The 20,023-nt window shown below is 32.2% G+C and overlaps 1 protein-coding gene across 1 annotated transcript in view; it reads right to left on the bottom strand.

Annotated features, from left to right (window-relative positions):
• The window catches only part of LOC131160808 (protein MICRORCHIDIA 2-like), a 76,533-nt gene extending 69,168 nt beyond the window's left edge, over positions 1 to 7,365 (bottom strand). The window contains exons 1-6 of the mRNA XM_058116692.1: positions 6,933 to 7,365; positions 6,769 to 6,843; positions 5,954 to 5,988; positions 5,500 to 5,578; positions 5,314 to 5,403; positions 3,790 to 3,865 (exon numbers count right to left, since the gene is read on the bottom strand). Of these exons, the coding sequence (XP_057972675.1) occupies positions 3,790 to 3,865; positions 5,314 to 5,403; positions 5,500 to 5,578; positions 5,954 to 5,988; positions 6,769 to 6,843; positions 6,933 to 7,185 (608 nt within the window). The 5' untranslated portion in view covers positions 7,186 to 7,365. The remainder of the gene's footprint in view (positions 1 to 3,789; positions 3,866 to 5,313; positions 5,404 to 5,499; positions 5,579 to 5,953; positions 5,989 to 6,768; positions 6,844 to 6,932) is intronic.
• Positions 7,366 to 20,023: the final 12,658 nt, after the last annotated feature.

Raw genomic sequence — 20,023 nt, 5'->3', positions numbered from 1 at the left:
ATGAAAAAGATGTAGGACCAGATGACATCCCAATTAAAGTTTGGAAATGCCTACATGATAAAGGAATTATTTGGTTACCTAATTTATTTAACATGATTATGAGAGCTAAGAAAATGTCAAACTGATGGAGGAAAAACACCTTAACAACTATATGCAAAATAAAGGAATATTCAAAATTGTGATAATTATCATGGAATTAAATGTTTGATTATGGAAATGGTAATTGAATAAAGATCAAGTTAAAAAAAAAGGTTTCAAAAAATTAGCTTGGTTTTATGCTTGGGAGGTTGACAATAGAAGTTACATACATTTTAAGAAGATTAATGAAAAAGTTTAGGAAAAAAAAAAGAGGGGCTTGCACATAGATTTTATTGACTTAGAGAAAGCTGATAGGGTACCTAGGAAGTTCTGAGTTCCATAAAATAAGAGTACATAGTAACTATACCAATATCATTAAGGATATGTAAAATGATAGAATAATGATTGGCGTTAGGACTACATGTGGGGAATCTAGGAAATCTCTAACCAAGTTCTGCTCTGAGCCTCTTTTTGCATTAGTGATGGATCAACTTACTAGGAGTATCAAATATGAGGTTTATGTATTGCTTGCAGTTGATATTTTCTTGATTTATGAAATTAGGGTGAAGTAAAATCTAAGTTAGAAGTATGGAGAGAAGCTTTAGAGTCTAGAGATTTTAGGATAAGTAGGCAAAAGTCAAAATATATGAAATATAATTCCAGTTATGGTAGGAGGAATATTAGAAAAAAGATTAAACTTGATGATAAAGAAATTAATAGCACTAGCAGATTTTGATACCTTGGATCTGTTACGTAGAGAAATAGAAGAAGATGTAATGCATAGAGTTAAAGCATGGTAAAATGGTGAAGTGTTCTAATTGTGTTGTATGATCATGGCATACCCTTCATGACCAACTATGCTATATGGATCAAAATGTTAGGCAAGTAAGGAACGTCATATTCAATAAGTAAAAGTTGTCAAAATGAGAATGTTGAGGTAGATGAGTGGTATAATGTTAAAAGATAAATTAAGGAATAAATTCACAGTATGCCGGACAAAGCACCAAGATAAGATGGGGTGAGATGGTTTGGTCAAGTGCAATGTAGGAGTGAGCTAGTTACTATTAGTTGGGTTAGACCTAAAATAACTTGGAAGGGATAGGGGTAGACCTAAAATAACTTGGGATGAGAATGCATAATAATTTAATAACCCTCAAATTGTCAAAGGAAATTGGCCAAGATCAAGCAATTCATGTAGGCGACCCACCTAGCGGGACATTAGACTTGGTTTTTTGTTGTTATTGTTGTTGGTGTTTGTTGTAAATGATTAAGTTGAACAAATTACACTCCAATAAGAAGGTATGTTAAATGCAATTGTACATTATCCATTCAATCATTTTTTACAATAAAATATTTAGTAATTTTAGTATTAATTTTTTTTAGACAAGAAAAGTGGGCAAATTATAAGTTTCACCCTTAAAGTTTTAATATAGTTTTGATGTGGCCCCTAAATTTTCAATTGTTTCAATTTGCCCTATATATTTTTTAATTTGCTTTCAAAATCATCGTTGAACTTCTTACTTTGTTTCAATCTCTCACTTTGTCTTTAATTTGCATTAATAAAACACCTAATTGACAAATTTGGCCTCACTTACCAAGACAAATTGACCCTTTTGTCATGTTTCTACTCTCATTTTTTCAAGTTGTAAGATAAATTAACTATTTGCTCAGAGATTAAGCCCATAATTTAAGAGCATTTTAGTAAAATTAATAATATAAATTTTCATTATTAAATGCCATATACAGCAAATATAAAATTTTAAAAAAAAAATTTCCACAAAATAAAAACAATTTTGGCATTTGTATGGTCTATTCATGCAAATTGACGTCAGACGGGGTTGTTGTAGCATAATAGAAAATTTATGGGGCTATCGAAACAATTGAATATTTAGGGAGCAATGAAACTTGGCGAAAACTTAGGGATGGAAAACATTTTTTTTTCTTTGAAAAATATTTGGGTTTATAAAGAAATTTTTAAAATTTTTCATTTAAAAAGCAAATATTCTAAATGCAAAAAAAAAATCTCCTTGAATTTTTAGAAAATTTTCACATACGCATTAATTATCAAGTATTTTTAATGTTTTTTATTTGATTATTAATCTCAGCAATAACTTAAAATTAATTTATTAAGTTATGTACTTCAATTATTCCAAATTATATATATTAATTTTAGTATACACACTTTTTTTTAATCCAAATGAATACATTTGTACTATCAACAGAATCCTACTATATTAAATGTTGTACTCAAATTAAAATTACTATACATTTATTATGAATTTAAAATATAAAAATTTTAAACATGTGCATAGCACAAGATCTCTGCTAATGTTGCATTATTATTTCCAAAGTTTTCCTAGATTATCAAATCACAAGTCTTGACCATGATCAGAATTTTTTTGCATTGTTATATTCAAGTCAGGAAACGTCAACCCATCTCTTTTGAATGCAATCAATTTCTCTAAACAAGTTTTAACACGATGGGATTGTGTTGAGTCCCCATTATACGAAATAAGTGGGAATTGCCAACTCAAGGTCCAAGCAAGCCTTTTTCACTTTTGGCGAAGTGTAGGCGCATCACTTCTGTGCAAGAGCTACCCTAGAGGGTACTACCAATGAGTTTACCAGCAGTTAGTATCGTTCCACAGTGAGCATGGCAGAATCCACCTGCCAAATGTGAGGTTAACCAAACCTAAGGTCATTCTGAATGTCGATATAACCACCCCTGCAATGAGGGCTGTTCAAAGACCCGCCCAATCCACCCAAACCAAGCCAACCTGACCAAAAGAAATGGTTTCGAACTACATGTGGATTGGTTGGCAGGTCCAATTTATGTATAACTTAAATATATGGTTTGAGTTACGAGTTGAGTGTGCAACCCACCCAACCCGACCCAAACTGAATGTAAATGATATAAATGTAAAATAATAATGGGACTTAACTATAGAAGTAAGCTAGTTAATACTATATATTTTTAAAGAGAAATCAAACATATATTTTGCTTAAATGGCATTTTTCACACTAATGTTTTTAAGGTGACATATCTTAGTTTGCAAATTTTAATCTCACATATTCCTTTTGCATTATTTTTCTTGTTCTTCTCCAAAAAAAGCCAAACCAGCAACCCAACCAAATTCAACCGACAACCAAACTGAACCAAACTATATAGTTAACGGCTTAACTTAGGATTGGATTTTCACCAAACCAACGAGGTTGAGTCGGTTGGAATTTTGGGCTCAATCCAACCCAACCTGACCCATGAACACCCCTACCTGCAATTCAACCATAGCTAGTCGTTCTTCAGCAAAAATGAGGTATATCATATTATTTTCCAAAGAAAATACAAGCACTCGATGAACCAAAACTACCAAACTCAAAAAACACTAGAATGACATTCAAATTGCTCAATGACAAAATTACAAATGCAAGTTCATTTTTCATAGAAAAAGAAGCTTTATTGAAGACATCAAGGAGAAATGGACATAGTAAAGAAGAACAAGAAGTCCTCACCCATGAGAACATTAAAATATATATATATATTAACATCAACTTAGTACAGCCACCCAATCTCGGATGACCTCTCGACAATGGTGTCCCTTAAAAAAGATTATGAATGAAATTGAAAAAAAAAAAATCATATGCACAATCCACATGCAACTTCAAAGATAAGAAAGTACGCTACATGATCCAATACGAGGGGAGGAAAAATACCTAGGATGATTTGCACGACTGAAAACAATAACATCAGCACCAAGTCGCATAGTACTTGTCTTGAATCCATTACCATCTGGAACATACATCCTCAATAAGCATCAAGTACAACAGAAACATGGAAGGATCTCACAATTTCAATGCTAGGAGAATAACTAAATATTCAAAAAAAAAGTAAAGAGAACACCTCACACCTCCAAGAATTGGATTCACAATAGACTTAACTTGCATATTTCATGGAATCAAGGCAGGGGTTCCTACTGATTACTTCAACTACCATACATGCCACAAGTTGTTCAAAGAAAACCCTAAATGCGAATTTCATGCTACTTATCAAAATGGATAAGTTTCTTTAATAAACAAACTCCATTTCACTTTTTGAACCATTAGGTTTGCATTAAGAATGTAAAAATGTCATGAGGATTTCTCCAGGCAAAAAATATGGAGCTGTTGTAATGTGTAGGAGAAGATTCATATGCCAAAAGACACCACAAGTGAGACATTATTGACAAGTGACCAATGAAGTATATGTTTTTCATTGACAATAGGCTTCGGAGAAGGTAGATCACCACCATGGAAGATCACCAATAAATCTGGAATTTGTAGTTATATTTAAGATCACATGGAAGCATATGCTCCTGAAAAGAGTCGCCTTCAGATTCAGAGGTCAACTTGACGGATGGGTTCTTCTTTTAAAAAAGCTTAAGTGCTGGATAAATTTCAGCAATGAACTCATTTTCTGAAAGGGAAAATAATGCTTTTATACTAGTAAGGTGAGTGAAAGGAAAAAAGAGATGGAAATCATTTTTTCCCTCTGTTGCTCCTGCTATTTGGCTGGATTATTAGATAATTTTGAAGTTCCATGAGTCAGCCTAGATCGGAATGGGAAATTAGAAAATGGTTGGCTATCCTTAGCTCAGGATGCAAAAGGTTTCCGCAAAATATTTACTTCGCTTACTAGTTTATTGAAAAGGAGAGGGACAAGAAGATATTGTTACAGACTGACAATGCGCAATTCACCCTCAATGACACATACTCAATTTTGTTCTGCCAGAAAGGAATTGAGTAACTGCTATAAATATCAAGATTAATCATGAAAATGCAATGGTCTTTAATTTTGCAAAGTACAAAACTTCAACTATATAAAAGGCACTCTATCTAACATGCATAGTTGCATGAACAATGACTGAGGCTGAGAAGCATAATATTATAAACACACAAGACAATGTAATTTTCCAATAAAAAAAATCATCAAGCCAACTATTCCTTGGCGGGGGGAAGAGTAAGGATATGCACCTCAAGAAACAATGGTCCTTGAGTCCTTGTTTCAAACCCTAAGCCTACCAGGTTCGAATGAGTTCTTAACCACCCCCAATCCCCCACCCCCAAAGGCCTGTATGGTGCACCATAACCACTGCATGGCTGGGGCTACTACGATGCCCAATGAGGTCAGATACTCTATAGCCATAGCATACACTATTTATCAAAATTATAAATATTGAAAATGATATCATCAAAAATTACATTGTCCAATTGTTGTGTTTGACTTTTTTGATGAGTAACCCAAGCTCATACATTTCCTCAAACGTTCAGGATCCATTCCACCCCCATCATCTGCACAAAACAATCCAAATTATTTAAAAAAAAAACATGAAGAAAATTACAAATCACCGTCTAAATAGTGAAAATAATTAAATGCAAGCACCATACCATGGAAAAGTAAAGCAGGGGAATTATCCTTCATATTGTTAATTTTATCTACCTTCACAAAGGTTGCACCATTTGATATCTGAAAACAGAATAGCGATGTGCATGACCCAATTAGTACCTCTTAGCTCAACTGAGCTTGAGTCAAATTTAAAACCTCAAAATTTCAACAAGTCAATTTTGTGTCCAATGTCAAGTAATTTTTTATAGATGCAACATAATTTCCTTATACAATCTATGTAATAGGTATACATTGGTCACAGCAGAAGACGTCAATTTGCATGGTTAATCATGTCATGTAAAAATAAAATAAACTAGACTTTTTATACATTGGTCACAGCAGAAGACATCAATTTGCATGGAAAATCATGTCATGTAAAAATAAAATAAACTAAGTACTATGGCAATTATAGTACAGTGGCACAACATAAATCACATACATGTTAAGAACAATTACCTCATCAACAGCATTATCCAATAGTTCAGCAATTGCTGCAGGCAAAGAAATGAATAAAGATCATCATCATCATCATCATACATGCGTAAAATACATACATGTTTACATGTTTGTGCAGTATGTCTATGACATCTATGTACAATACTGTCAAATAACACATGTACATTTACAGACACAAACAGCGCACATAAATACTCTCACACTAATCAATACACTTATCCCTCATCTTTATCAACTCAAAGAATTCAAAAACCCCACCAGTATATCCACTAATCAAAAGTCAAAATCAAAGGTTAAATTTACTTCCCTCGAAAATTAAGCTATGAAAGAAATGAAAACATTTAATGATAGCCTAAAACATCATCTCTACAAAATAGGTCATGTTGGAAAAGCAATGACACTAGCACTGTTTCGTGGCCAGTGATTGACATAATGATTCTAGCATAATCACCTGCGATTATTTTCTTAAAAAATGTATATTATTTTTTTTTTAAATAATTGCTAGGTGGTACATAAAACCGTAGAGTAGCAAATTGTGAATGCAAATTCCAGACTATTATAATAAAATTGCATTAATTTGGACAAATTCTGTTACAAAATTATATAAAGTTTTATCCAAAATCACACAGTTCCGAGTTCATGGCCCCATAACCAAAATCTTTCAAAGCGCAAAACAGGCGTCCTAGCCAAAAAAAAAAAAAGTTGAGCAAAAATGAAATATAAAAAATAAAACATAGTAGACATAATTTATGAGTTCAGTTACGTGGGATTTTTTACTCTCCTTTTTTATCCCTTCTTCATACAAGAAATTTTACCTCCAAAAGCCCATTTATGCGAGGTTGCATTGGAATGAAGAAACTTTGGATGGACACGGGCGTGTTCCAGATGACCTAAAATACCAACCAATAAACACAGCTCTATTCAGTTGATCAAATAGAGAGAAAGAGAGAGAGTTGAAAAAAGTAGAAGTAGGTGCAACCTTCGAAAGCAATGGATTTTGAAGGACCAACATTGTAATCCCCTGCTCTCCAGAAGCTTCGCGAGTCGAGGCTTTGCTTATCATTGATGGATGCCGGTGCTGATGGACCACTAGGGTTTGCTCCAGAAGAACTCCGCACTTCTTGTTTGGTTTGCAGTGGTAAGGCGTTTGATGACGACAATGGTCTCCTTCTTTCAGCTCCGGCGGCGTTTTCGTCATCGCTGCTGCTGACGTCCACAACATCCACATCCATTAATTGATCTGTTACTCTCCGTTTGGAAGTGCAACCTTCAAAATGACACAATTAAACTGTACTCTCAATAAGGGTTTGAAAACCTTCCTTCAATGTCTTTTGCGTGCAACTGCAACCCGAGACCGCCTACGCCCTCGTTCGGTTTGCAAAATAAGATTTGGAGTAGAACCGAATCTCAAGAATGAAATTATATTTTTGTATTTAATTTAAAGAATTAAAAATTAGATTATATTTTAATTGAAATATAATTTTTACGAGTGGAAAATTATGGTTGCGAGAATTCAAATAGATTAAAATTAATATTATAATAAAAAAATTTAAACAATAACAAATGCTAATAATATTACTTATTATTACTATTATAATAAAAATTACTAACAACTAATAGTACTTACAATAATAATAAGTAATATTTATGATTATACAATAATAATAACAATAAAAACAATATTAATAATAAAAAAGATCAAAATAATTATTATTATTTTAAGGATGATAATTACTATAAAAACAATAAAAAAATAATGACTAACAATAGCTACAATAAAAATAATATTTATTATTATAAAATAATGATAACAACAAGAGCAGCAATAATAATAATAATAATAATAATAATAATAATAATAATAATAACAATAAATCAAGGATAATAATTATATAAAAAAACTAGTAATAACAACAACAAACAATAATTACACTAATAATAATAATTACAATAACAATAACAAAAATTGATTATAATATTTATTACGATCAAAAAAATACTAACAACATGAACATTATAAACAAAAACATAGGATCAAATTATTATTATTATGATTATTTGAAGGATAATAATTATTATAAATAATAAAATCTAATAATAATAATAAAAAGGGAAATTTTATTATTATTATTTTAAGGATAATAAATGTTATAAAAATAATAAAAATAGTAATAGCAACAATAAAAAACAATAGTTACACTAATAATCAAATAAAAATAACAACAATAATAATGCCAATTGTTATTATTATTATAAAAATAATGAGAATTAATAATAATCACAATAACAATAATAAAAAATTAATAATAATATTTATTACTATAAAATAGTAATAACAAAGAGGAAAATAATAATAAGTGCAAAAATAATAATTATTACTATTTTAAGGACAATAATTATTAAAAATAATAATAATAAATAATAATAACAACTAATATTATTTATTACTATAAAAATAATAACAAAAAAGGAAAATAATTATTATTATTTCAAAGATAATAATTAGTATAAAAATAAAAATAACAATACCCAAAAAATAATATTAAAACAAATAAAAAACATTGTTGTAAAGATAAAAATAATAATAATACAAAATTAAATAATTATGTATTAGGGATTTTTAATATAAAAAAATGACTTATATTTCATTCCATTATAAAAGTGATTCAAGAATACTAAATGTTCGAAATAAATTGAAATTGGATTTCTGCGGTCATTTCATATTACTGACCAAATGCAATAATTACATTCCAAGAATAATTTCATCCTCCCTCAATTCCCTTCGTGTTTCAATTTTATTCTACAAACCATACACAGGATAATGCTAAATATACCCATTGAGGTGCTCCAGAGAAAGCTCTTACCGATTGTAAAATCCTTTCAAGTTCGGGTTTTCTAGTTAACTTTGGCTCTTTCCTAACATGGCAAAATCGATAAAAATTCATTAATCTAAATAGAATTCGGCCGATTTAAAATTACTTATAACTAATCTTGCTAGAGTTGGTGTATTCCTAAGAAGGGGGTGAATTGGAAATTTAAACTTTTTCTTAGGTCAATTCAGATTTCTCAAACAGCATTACACAAACTTAAGGTCTTTCTATATAACCATAAATTCAATCAAATGTTTAAACAATTAAATACAAACATTCAAGTGCTATAATTTAAAATGTAGAAATTAAAAACAGACACAAGAAATGTTATCGAGGTTCAGCCAATATTGCCTACGTCCCCGCCTCAGCTCGCAAGCCTGAGGATTACCACTATTACTCACTTAACAAGTGGAGCAACAACTTACTAAGATGGTGCACCTAGTTCTCTTAATCGGGTCTGAACCAGTCCAGGACTATTCACAGGGCTAGTCTCCCTTTTCCGACAACCAGTCGGGAATACAACGAATATTCAATATACTATTTGTGTACAAGGAAATGTTTCTGATATAAGCAGATGTATACAACAGTATGCTCAATACAACTACAAATTGCACTTCAGTATGAAATGAATGTATAAGGTCAGTGAAGTCTAAATATGAATACTTTCAAGATAATGTCAATATTATCAAACATTATGTGAGAGTGTGTTATGAATGAATCTTTGAGTCATGATATGCACATATATCAATCACTAGTAATATCATCAAAGATCTCAACAGCACAAGCAAATCTCTCAAGGATAATTTATCAAATAAGCATGAGAGATATTTGAATATCAAGCTTGTTTTAAAAAATATTTCACAATAACACAAAGACAAGCCTTTGAATACTTACAACAATAATACAAGATTCACAAGCTCTAGAGAGTGTTCCCAATGAAGACATATGAATTAAATCACAAGGGAACTCTCAAACTTACTCTCAATAAAATCAATATCAAACAAATATAATGAGAGTGTTAGCTAATACGAACAATCTCAATAATACTCTTACCAAAAGATTTTAGCAAATAGGATGAGTAAAAGGGAGATTTTTAGCTTATATGAGTATTTAGAGATTCATAGGATTTTGGCTAATGAAGTTTGTTAATTCACCCTTAATCTTTTCAAATGAACTAATATATATAGACGTTCACAAAAATATAACCATTGAGGGACATAGAAGTCTTTTTAGAAAACATTAATTAACCTTATTTTACTACAGTTAAAAATGTTAAACCCGAGAGGTTTCGATCGACTATATTTTAAGTTCGGTCGACCTAATTGCCAAGTTCGGTCGACTGAGCCATTTTTGAACTGAAGGTTCAGTCGACTGAAACAAGGTGATTTTTGAACCCTTCAAGGTTAGGTCGATTGTATCTGAGTTCGATCTTCTATACTTTATGGTTCGGTCAACTCAATCAAAAATGAACTAGAAGTTCGGTCGAATAAGTTGTTAGGGAGCAAACACGCGTGAATTCGGTCGACTAAGAAAAATACGTTCAAAAAGATTCAGCCAACTGAGTGAAGTCAAAATGTTGACTTCCACCCAGTTCGGTCGACTGAGACATTTTACACTACTAGGATTCGATCGACCGAATTAGTCCACAACTTATTTTTTATCCAAATAAAGACCTAAGTTAAATCCCTATTAAAGTGAATATGAGCCTATTTACTTGAGGGATTCGTATAGTCATTCTATAGTCTTTTTGAGCCTATGCAATCTATCATGCAAGTCATGCAATTTATTACAGACAAAATTGAAAAACTAAAAGCAATACAATGAAAACTTATTCTTCTTTCTTTTGCTCTTCAGATTCCCATGGATTTTACCAGGAGTATGTGCTCGTTGAGATCTTTCTGACAACTACATCACTTTCATGTGTGTGTTATGAATGATTAACCTGTTCAAGTACTTCAGCACACACATTAGTAATATGCGGTTTGTCATTATCAAAATTAGAGATCAGACTGAAAAAGTCAACAATCTCCCCATTTTTTATGATAACAAACGCATCAGAGCAAAATGAGGTTAAGCCTACAAGGGCTCTCCCTAAGGATATGCATAAGTTAAGTTTAAGCAATAAAACACACGCATATTAAAGAAAGAAGACATTTCAGAATAATTGCATTCAATTGTAGCAATAAGGTATGAATACAGACATGAATATGCGCAGCACATACATTTTGCTCAATAAAAGTTCTCCCCCTTTTGGCATTAGCAAAAAGAGCTAAAAATATGTTGAACAAATGTAGCAAAAGAGAACTCCGTTTCTTACCAAATAATAAAAATATATGTAGATAAATATATATATATATATATATATATATATAACTATATTTCCCCCTTATGAAATTATCAAGAAGTACTGGGGGTGTGCTTGCTAAAAAAGAGATTTTAATTTTTAATCGTCAAGCAAGCAACATTCATCTGGTTAAGCATTTTAGCACATCCTTAATATAACCAAACAAAATCAACCATAAAAAATCCTAAAGATCTAAGGAAAGTTAAGTAGGGATCATATGGCAAGCAGATGATTGTAGCAAAATAACATATAAATTCAATATATTTCAGAACATGCCACAATGAATTCATTCAACATCTAAGCCAAAGGTATTGGTGAGCATAAGAAATGAAAATTCAATTTTGGTTGCTCCCCCTTTCAATTTGAATCCAGGCTTAGATATAGTGAATTGCTTATACTTAATAAAGATTAATTTTATTATGTCAAGTAGTATAAGCAATCATTTTTAAGTCTTTTAAAAACAAATATACTCGATTAAGATTTATTCATTTTATCATTCGACTAGTATACTCATCCCTATAGGTCACACATGCATCAGAAAAATATATATTAAGGCATGAAATAAAGGACATAACCGAGAATAATTCATATCAAAACATCGAGCTTTAAAAATGGGATATGATATTGACAGTTCTTAGAAGAGCCTCAATATTCAAAAAGTAAAGCATGATGCATATGAATCCATTTAGCTCTTTTCCTAGGGATGGAACTCGGCTCCCTTAAATATTCTTGATGTTTATGTAAGGATGAAGTTTAATATTTATTTAGTTTTCACTCATTCTTTCAAAAATATTTTAACATTTATTCTATCATAATCATCTTTGTGCAAGGTTTTATTTTAGGAAAAAGATTTTCAAAATTTCGGTAGCAAGTCGTCTGTAAATTGGATATTTTTCTCATAAAATTTGTACCTGATAAATGGTTGTTCTCAAAAGATAGATCATATATGGCATGTAACAACCTAAAATTTCTACCAGCATGCGATTCTCATCACTGCATCTGCCATACAGGAGGCATTCTAGACTATGCATGCAATTAGGTAGTAATCAATAATTTATGAAATATAATCTATCCATCAAAGGATATACATAGTAAAGAACAGAGGATAGTATTGAGTTTAGTGTAGTATTGTAGGCATAAATGTTATAAGATAATGAGAGCATTTTAATTTATATGGCCATGAAAGTGTAATGCTCCCCCCCCCCCCCGAGTTAAGTACATGTTCAACTTATGCCATTTCCATTTCTAAATATTTTAGCCAAGGTTCTTAAGATTTTCAATGGTTTAAACTTGGCGATGGATGCATTTAGGCTTATCGGACCAAAAAGACACAGTGAATATTAGTCTAATGTCTACCTATTTTCTTATGAATCTTAATATGTGTGAGAAGCACAAGATTGAATGACTTTGAATTTTAACTACATGTGCATAGGTCTCTTTCAAATTTAATTTCATCATCTGGATTTGAAACCCAATGCAACCACTTTAGCCATTCAACATATCATGAAGGATATGAAGCTCTAATAGATTTGATTTAATGTTTGAGAGCTTATGAAGCGAAAAAGAATAAATACTCTTAACAGTTAAATTATTAGTAAGTTCAGAAGAGTATTTAGAATGAGTGGACATTTTTCAAAAAATTTTCATGCTTAGTAATCATGTCCAGGTTTGAGCAAAGAGCGTTTAGGAGTGAATGAATTTTTGAATACAACTCTTTGGAGAATAAAATGTATCCTTTAGATATGATTATAATTATGAGCAAGGATACGAGCCAAGGAATGAACAAAATCTCTACCTGATGTGATTATGATATGGTAAAGATTTCCCATGGAAGAAGTAAACCAAAATTAAAGGATTTACAATTTAAACTCAAAGGGAACAAACCCCTGCTGGATGCCTCTAATTTTGATTACAAGGAGGAAGACTTTTATTAGCACTAGATAGATATGGACTTTATTATCGCTGGTGCTTATACTTAGAGTGATGACTAAGCTTTTTTCTAGGCTTTTAAGACAAACTAGTGAGTTTAGGATTAGATGATATATAGTGTAAGATGGATCTCTTAAACCACATACTAGAGTGATGGACAAAATGTGCTTAAATAAAGATATTCATAATAAAACATGGGTTAAGCATTTAGAATTAATTACCAGGCAAACATGCCTTGTCCATTTGGAAGCGGATTTTACTTCGACATACTTTGACCAATATTTTCATATTTTACCTAATCATTATGATATGTATGTATTAGATTCAGATTGGATATGTAACTTGATTTCTTGATGATCTTAGTATGCAAATAGTGTATAGCGAATACATATACTAAGATTTGGAATTTTAAGCATAGGCCACTTCCTAGTGTAGAGTCATCATGTAACGAACCGAAAAATAATGATATTTAAATATTAAAGAGAGAGGGAAATGGAAGCAAAAACGGAAGGAGGCAACAGGCTTCATCGATGAACGCGACAACATTGCATTTTGAATGGAATAACCCGAAACTCTTACACAGGGCCTCGTCGACGAACATAGGGAATTCGTCGACGAGCGCATAAGGGACCTCGTCGATGAGAAAATACCGAGAGAGGTTTTGGGATAGTCTGAAATTTGTCGACGAGGGAGGAGGTTTGTCGACGAAATTCCTTAAAGACTCGTCGATGAGATGACGTGTCTCGTCAACGAACCTAGGGCTATAAATTGCCAAAACCCAAATTTTTTATGAGAATTGGCACAAGAAACTCCTCTCTCTCTCTCTCTCTCTCTCTCTCTCTCTCTCTCTCTCTCTCTCCATAAAAACGTCCACCCCTTCTCTCTTCGATTCCGGGCCTATTTTACGCCGGATCGACGATCCGAAGCCACCACGACGCTCCTGGCAAAGTTCTCTGTAAGTCTGCTAGAGCTGATCGTTGGTGGAGTTGGCTTGGATTTCACCCCAATCTCAGGGTAAGACATTTTATTCAGTATTTGTCTTTCCCTCATTTATAAGAAATACAATACATGAAGAAATACTGATGTTTTGTTTTGGGGAATTTGATTTTTAGGGTGTTGAGTGGAGAACTCTGCGGGTATAAGGCCACAATTTAGTAGGGGCTTTTCAGAGCTAAGGTAAGGGAAATATGCTATGCTAGAAATTGTTATAATGTTAACAGAGATTTTTCACATATGTAATTACCAGCTTACTACCTAGTTTTACAGAATATGAGTTTTAAATGCTTGTGTGGCCTAAGTGGATATTTATGTGATGAAGAACTTATATAGTTTTTACAATGTACCATATTAAACTGAATACACAAAGATTATACAGAAAGATATTCATGCATATACAACTTTTATACAAATAGTTTCATAAAACAGATATATATATATATATATATACGTATACATATACATGTATACAGTTTTACTCAGATCAGTATATATATTACAGCTTTATAGAGAATAGTATATATATATAGTCTTTACAGTATGTCATGTTTCCTATTACCATAATAGACAGAATATATAGATAAAAAATACAGACAGATATACAGAGATAGCATTAAGATGCTACAAATACAGTATACAGAGATTACAGTATTTACAGTACAGAAAGATAGCGTTATGGTAATTTTGGAAACATGATGAAAATAGTAAAATAGTATATATATGTATATATATATAGTATCAGATCCTTGAGGAAGAGGAAAGAATACAGACAAATACAGATAAAGAATACAGAGCACGGTACCGTTGCTATATATACAGATAGAGTGCAACCACATATCTCAGATAGTATGTGGGTATCGTCGACCGTGCTCGGAGAGTATGCAGCTCCCCAGTTCACTGGGTGGAGGGGGCCGATTTGACGAGGTAGCAGCCAGTCCCGAGCCTAGGAGTGGATGCAGTTTGGCCGGTCTGAGTAGTGTAGAGTATATTGACTTATCTAGAGGGCCGACTAGATGAAGTCCCACCTACGAGCTGCACAACCCTGTCATGAGGGGTCAAATCATGACATACAAAGTTCTAGGGATAAAACACAGTTATGTATATGTATACAGCTTTACAATATATGATGAGTATAGTATGATATTAGCAGTATGAAAAGTAGAAAACACAGATGATATAGTTATATTTTAAATTGTGAAAAGAAAGATATGCTTTACAGATTATTTATTGTATTACAATTCAGTTGTTATTTAAAAAGTATTCCTAACTTGGTTGCCACACATTAGTAATAACATATTTCCACTTACTGAGCGTCGACTGACCCTATGACTTTAACATTTTTCAGGTAAGCCAACTGAGCGAGCAGATCAGGCTCGCGGATAGATGGTATATTGATTACCCTGGGTTAGAGGGTAAGTTTGTGTAGGGTTTTGTATTTTGGGACTGGTATTTTGGAGAGAAATGTATTATATAGTTATGGTATAGAAATATGGATTTCTGGTTTGAAATTCGTCATAATCTCAAGGTAAGACATTATATTCAATATTAGCATTTTCCATAGTTATAAGAAATACAGTATACGAAGAAATATTGATATTTTGTTCTGGGAGATGTTCTTTTTAGGGTGTTAAGTGGGGAACCCTACAGGTGTAAGGCCAGAATACAGTAGGGGTTTTTCAGGAATTATGTAAGGGAAATATGCTATACTAGAGGTTTTAGAATGCATATAAGAAGATTGTGTTTATGTATATATCTATCAATTTATTGATCAATTTTTTCCAGAATATTATTATTATTAGAATTACAGTAGAATTACATAAATTAAGCATGAGATTTTAATTACATAGTTGTGTGGCCTAAGTTTATTATATTTTAGCATGAGTGATTATGCAACTTTACAGATATTCAGTTATACCGATTATTAGCAGAAAATGAGACTTATAGTATTTCTTAGAATAATGTGATTTCTAAACCATAACACTCAGGCAGATATTACAGATAATACAGACAGATATTTCAGATATTACAGATAGATATTTCAGATATTACAGATAGATGTTACAGATATTACAAATAGATATTTTAGATATTTCAGACATATATTATAGAAAATTTAGTTAGATAACCCAGATGATACAGTTTAGATTTATAAGTGTTATGGTTGTTTTGAAATCATGTTAAAGTAGCAAGATAATTATATATTTATATATACAGTAATGCACAGTATCAGATCTTTGTGGAAATTACAGACCGATATATACAGCAGAGCACGGTACCGTTGCTATTACAGACATGTGCAACCACATAACTTAGATAGTATGTTGATTTCGTCTAACCATGCTAGGAGAGATTGCAGTCTCCCCGGCATGTTGGGTTGAGGTGGCTGATTAGACGAGATAGATTTGGAAATTAGCCGGAGAGATTGTAGTGGGCCAGATTTACAGATTAATAAATTGGTGGATGTTACAGATATAGATTGGCTTGCCTAGTAGGCCAATCAGAGTAAGTCCAGTCTACGAGCTGCACAACCCTATCATGAGGGGTTATATCATAATATACAGATCCTAGCGTATAGCAGAAGTTCCTATGTACAAATATATCACATAACAACAGTTTATATTATCATATTAGTAGTATGTACAGATAGCAAGCTCAGTTATACAATTGTATTTTAAACTACATTGCATATGTTCTGTACAGTTTATCAGCTTACTCAAATTACAATATCAGTATTATTTCAGTATATTAAATGTATAACTTAGCCACCACACACTAGTAATAGCATATTTCCTCTTACTGAGCATTGTCTTATCCTAATGAATTACTATTTTTCAGGAGATCCAGCTTGGCGAGCAGATCAGGCTCGCGGGTAGAGATTATCTGACACTGCCCATATTGGAAGGGTAGGCGTTTCTGTGACACCGATGTTTTGGGGTAGTTTCTAGTTTTTGGTGATGTCACTGGGTATTTTTGGTATTGTAAATATACTTCAGAATATTATAGTTTTTTGGTATTGTATATAACAGTTCCCAGTTTTTGTATATCGCTGCTTAGGAGTGTATGATATTCAAAGTTTCCTTAGTGCTCCTTTGAGCCTGAGATATTTTCAGTAGTATTTCAGACATATGATATTTATGATATATATATATATATATATATATATATATATAGATGGAAAAAAATGTGATATAAGTAGCAGGTCATTACATATAAATGAACTCTTTTTGAATGATTTATTTATTTAGGCTCTTAGGGGTTTATTATGATTATTCTTTTTATTTTCTGCTTTGATTATAACTCTAAAATAATAATTTGTTTCTTCCTTTAAGCAAAAAATTCTCAATAACTTTTCAATCTTTTTCTTTTCAAGGATGGCATGATACTCTTTCAATTTGTCTAATTGCTTTTCCCTCCTTTTAGTTTCATTTTTCAACAACATTTTCTTCTTAGATAACCTATCTAGAAATTTATGCATTTTCATTAAAGCAATTTCTAGTTTTCCATTACAGGCCATGCTTTCATCATTGAATTCAACACATGATTCATCACAAAATTTAACACAATCATTATATAAATCATTGCATGCTTGTTCAACAGGACTATCACAAAGAGTATCAGATGATTCAACATACAATATATTGCAATATTTTTCACAAGAATCATTGCATGCATCATTAATAGTATTATCAATAGATGATTCGGCATATGACACATCACAACATTCAGCACAAGAATCATCAATAGAGGCAGAGATAGAATCATATAACTCTACAACTATTAAAGCAATTACCCTATCATTTACCACATCCAGAACATCAGAACTTGATACTTCTGAAGTGGTGGTCTCTTCCTTCTTCTGGGTCTCTCCATATTTCTTTTCGAGTTGTTCCCAGATTTCCTTAACGCTAGCACAAGCCATGATCTCAAAAAACATATTAGAACTTAAAGCACGATATAACATTTCTATGACATTTGAATTTGCATGCATCTAGCAAATATCATTTTCATTTAGTAGCATACAATTTCTTTTATTAATCACTCGCTAAGCCCTCCAATCTTTTGATTTTATAAAAATGCTCATTCTTATTTTCCAGGCAGTATAATCAACACCACAAAATAATGGAGGACTGGAAGGTGATCGTCCCTCTCCGAATGGGGATACACCAATGTGAGTCATCTTGATCTTTAGAAAAAACGTTTAAGTCAATGCCTCGAGGCTTTGATACCAATTGTTGGAATTGGTGTATTCCCAAAAAGGGGTGAATTGGAAATTTAAACTTTTTCGTAGGTTAATTCAGATTTCTCAAATAGTATTGCACAAACCTAGGGTCTTTCTATATAACCATAAATCCAATCAAATTTTTACACAATTAAATGCAAACATTCAAGTGCTGAAATTTAAAATGCAGAAATTAAAAACAAGCACAAGAAATGTTATCGGGGTTCGGCCAATACTACCTACATCCCCGCCTCAGCTCGCAAGCCTCAAGATTACCACTATTGGTGACTTAATGGGTGGAGCGGCACCATTTACAACACCTTACTAGGATGGTGCACCTAATTCTTTTAACCGGGTCTGAACCGGTCTAGGACTATTCACAGGGCTAGTCTCGCTCTTCCGACAACCCATCGGGAATACAACGAATATTCAATATACTATTTGTGTACAAGGAGATGCTTCTGATACAAGCATATGTGTACAACAGTATGCTCAATACAACTACAAATTGCACTTCAGTATGAAATGAATGTATAAGCTCAGTGAAGTCTAAATATGACTACTCTCAAGATAATGTCAATATTATCAAGCAATATGTGAGAGTGTGTTATGGATGAATCTTTGAGTCAAGATATGCATGTATATCAATCACGAGTAATATCCTCAAAGATCTCAACGGCACATGTAAATATCTCAAGGATTATTTATCAAATAAGTATGAGAGATATTTGAATATCAAGCTTGTTTTAAAAAATATTTCACAATAACACAAAGACAAGCCTTTGAATACTTACAACAATAATGCAAGATTCACAAGCTCTAGAGAGTGTTTCCAATGAAGACATATGAATTAAATCACAAGGGAACTCTCAAGCTTACTCGCAATAAAATCAATATTAAACAAATATAATGAGAGTGTAAGCTAATATGAACAATCTCAATAATACTCTTACCAAAGGATTTTAGCAAATAGGATGAGTAAGAGGGGGATTTTTAGCCTATATAAGTAGAGATTCAGAGGATTTTGGCTAATGAAGTTTGCTAATCCACCCTTAATCTTTCCAAATGAACTAGTATATATAGACATTCACAAAAGTATAACCGTTGAGGGACTAGAAGTCTTTTTAGAAAAGATTAATGAAGGTTACTCGAGAGGTTTCGATCGACTGTATTTTAAGTTCGGTCGACCGAGCCATTTTTGAACTGAAGGTTCAGTCGACTAAAACAAGGTGATTTTCGAACCCTTCAAGATTCGGTCGACTGTATCTGAGTTCGGTCTACTATACTTTATGGTTTGGTCGACTCAATAAAAAATGAACTAGAAGTTCGGTCGACTAAGTTGTTGGGGAGTAGACACGTGTGAGTTTGGTCGACTGAGAAAAATACGTTCAAATAGATTCGGCCGACTGAGTGAAGTCAAAATGTTGACTTCCACCCAGTTCGGTCGACTGAGGCATTTTACACTGCCAGGATTCGATCGACTGAATTAGTCCACAACTTATTTTTGGCCCAAATAAAGACCTAAGTTAAATCCCTATTAAAGTGAGTTATGAGCCTATTTACTTGAGGGATTTCTATAGTCATTCTATGGTTTTTTTAAGCTTATGTAATCTATTATGCAAGTCATGCAATTTATTACAGACCAAATTGGAAAACTAAAAGCAATACAATGAAAACTTCTTCTTTTTTTCTTTTGCTCTTCAGATTCCTAT

Source organism: Malania oleifera, chromosome 1 (assembly GCF_029873635.1).
Source record: "Malania oleifera isolate guangnan ecotype guangnan chromosome 1, ASM2987363v1, whole genome shotgun sequence".
Taxonomy (NCBI): domain Eukaryota; kingdom Viridiplantae; phylum Streptophyta; class Magnoliopsida; order Santalales; family Ximeniaceae; genus Malania; species Malania oleifera.
Note: the sequence above shows the minus strand (reverse complement) of the source record. Positions and strands in the feature narration are given on the sequence as shown.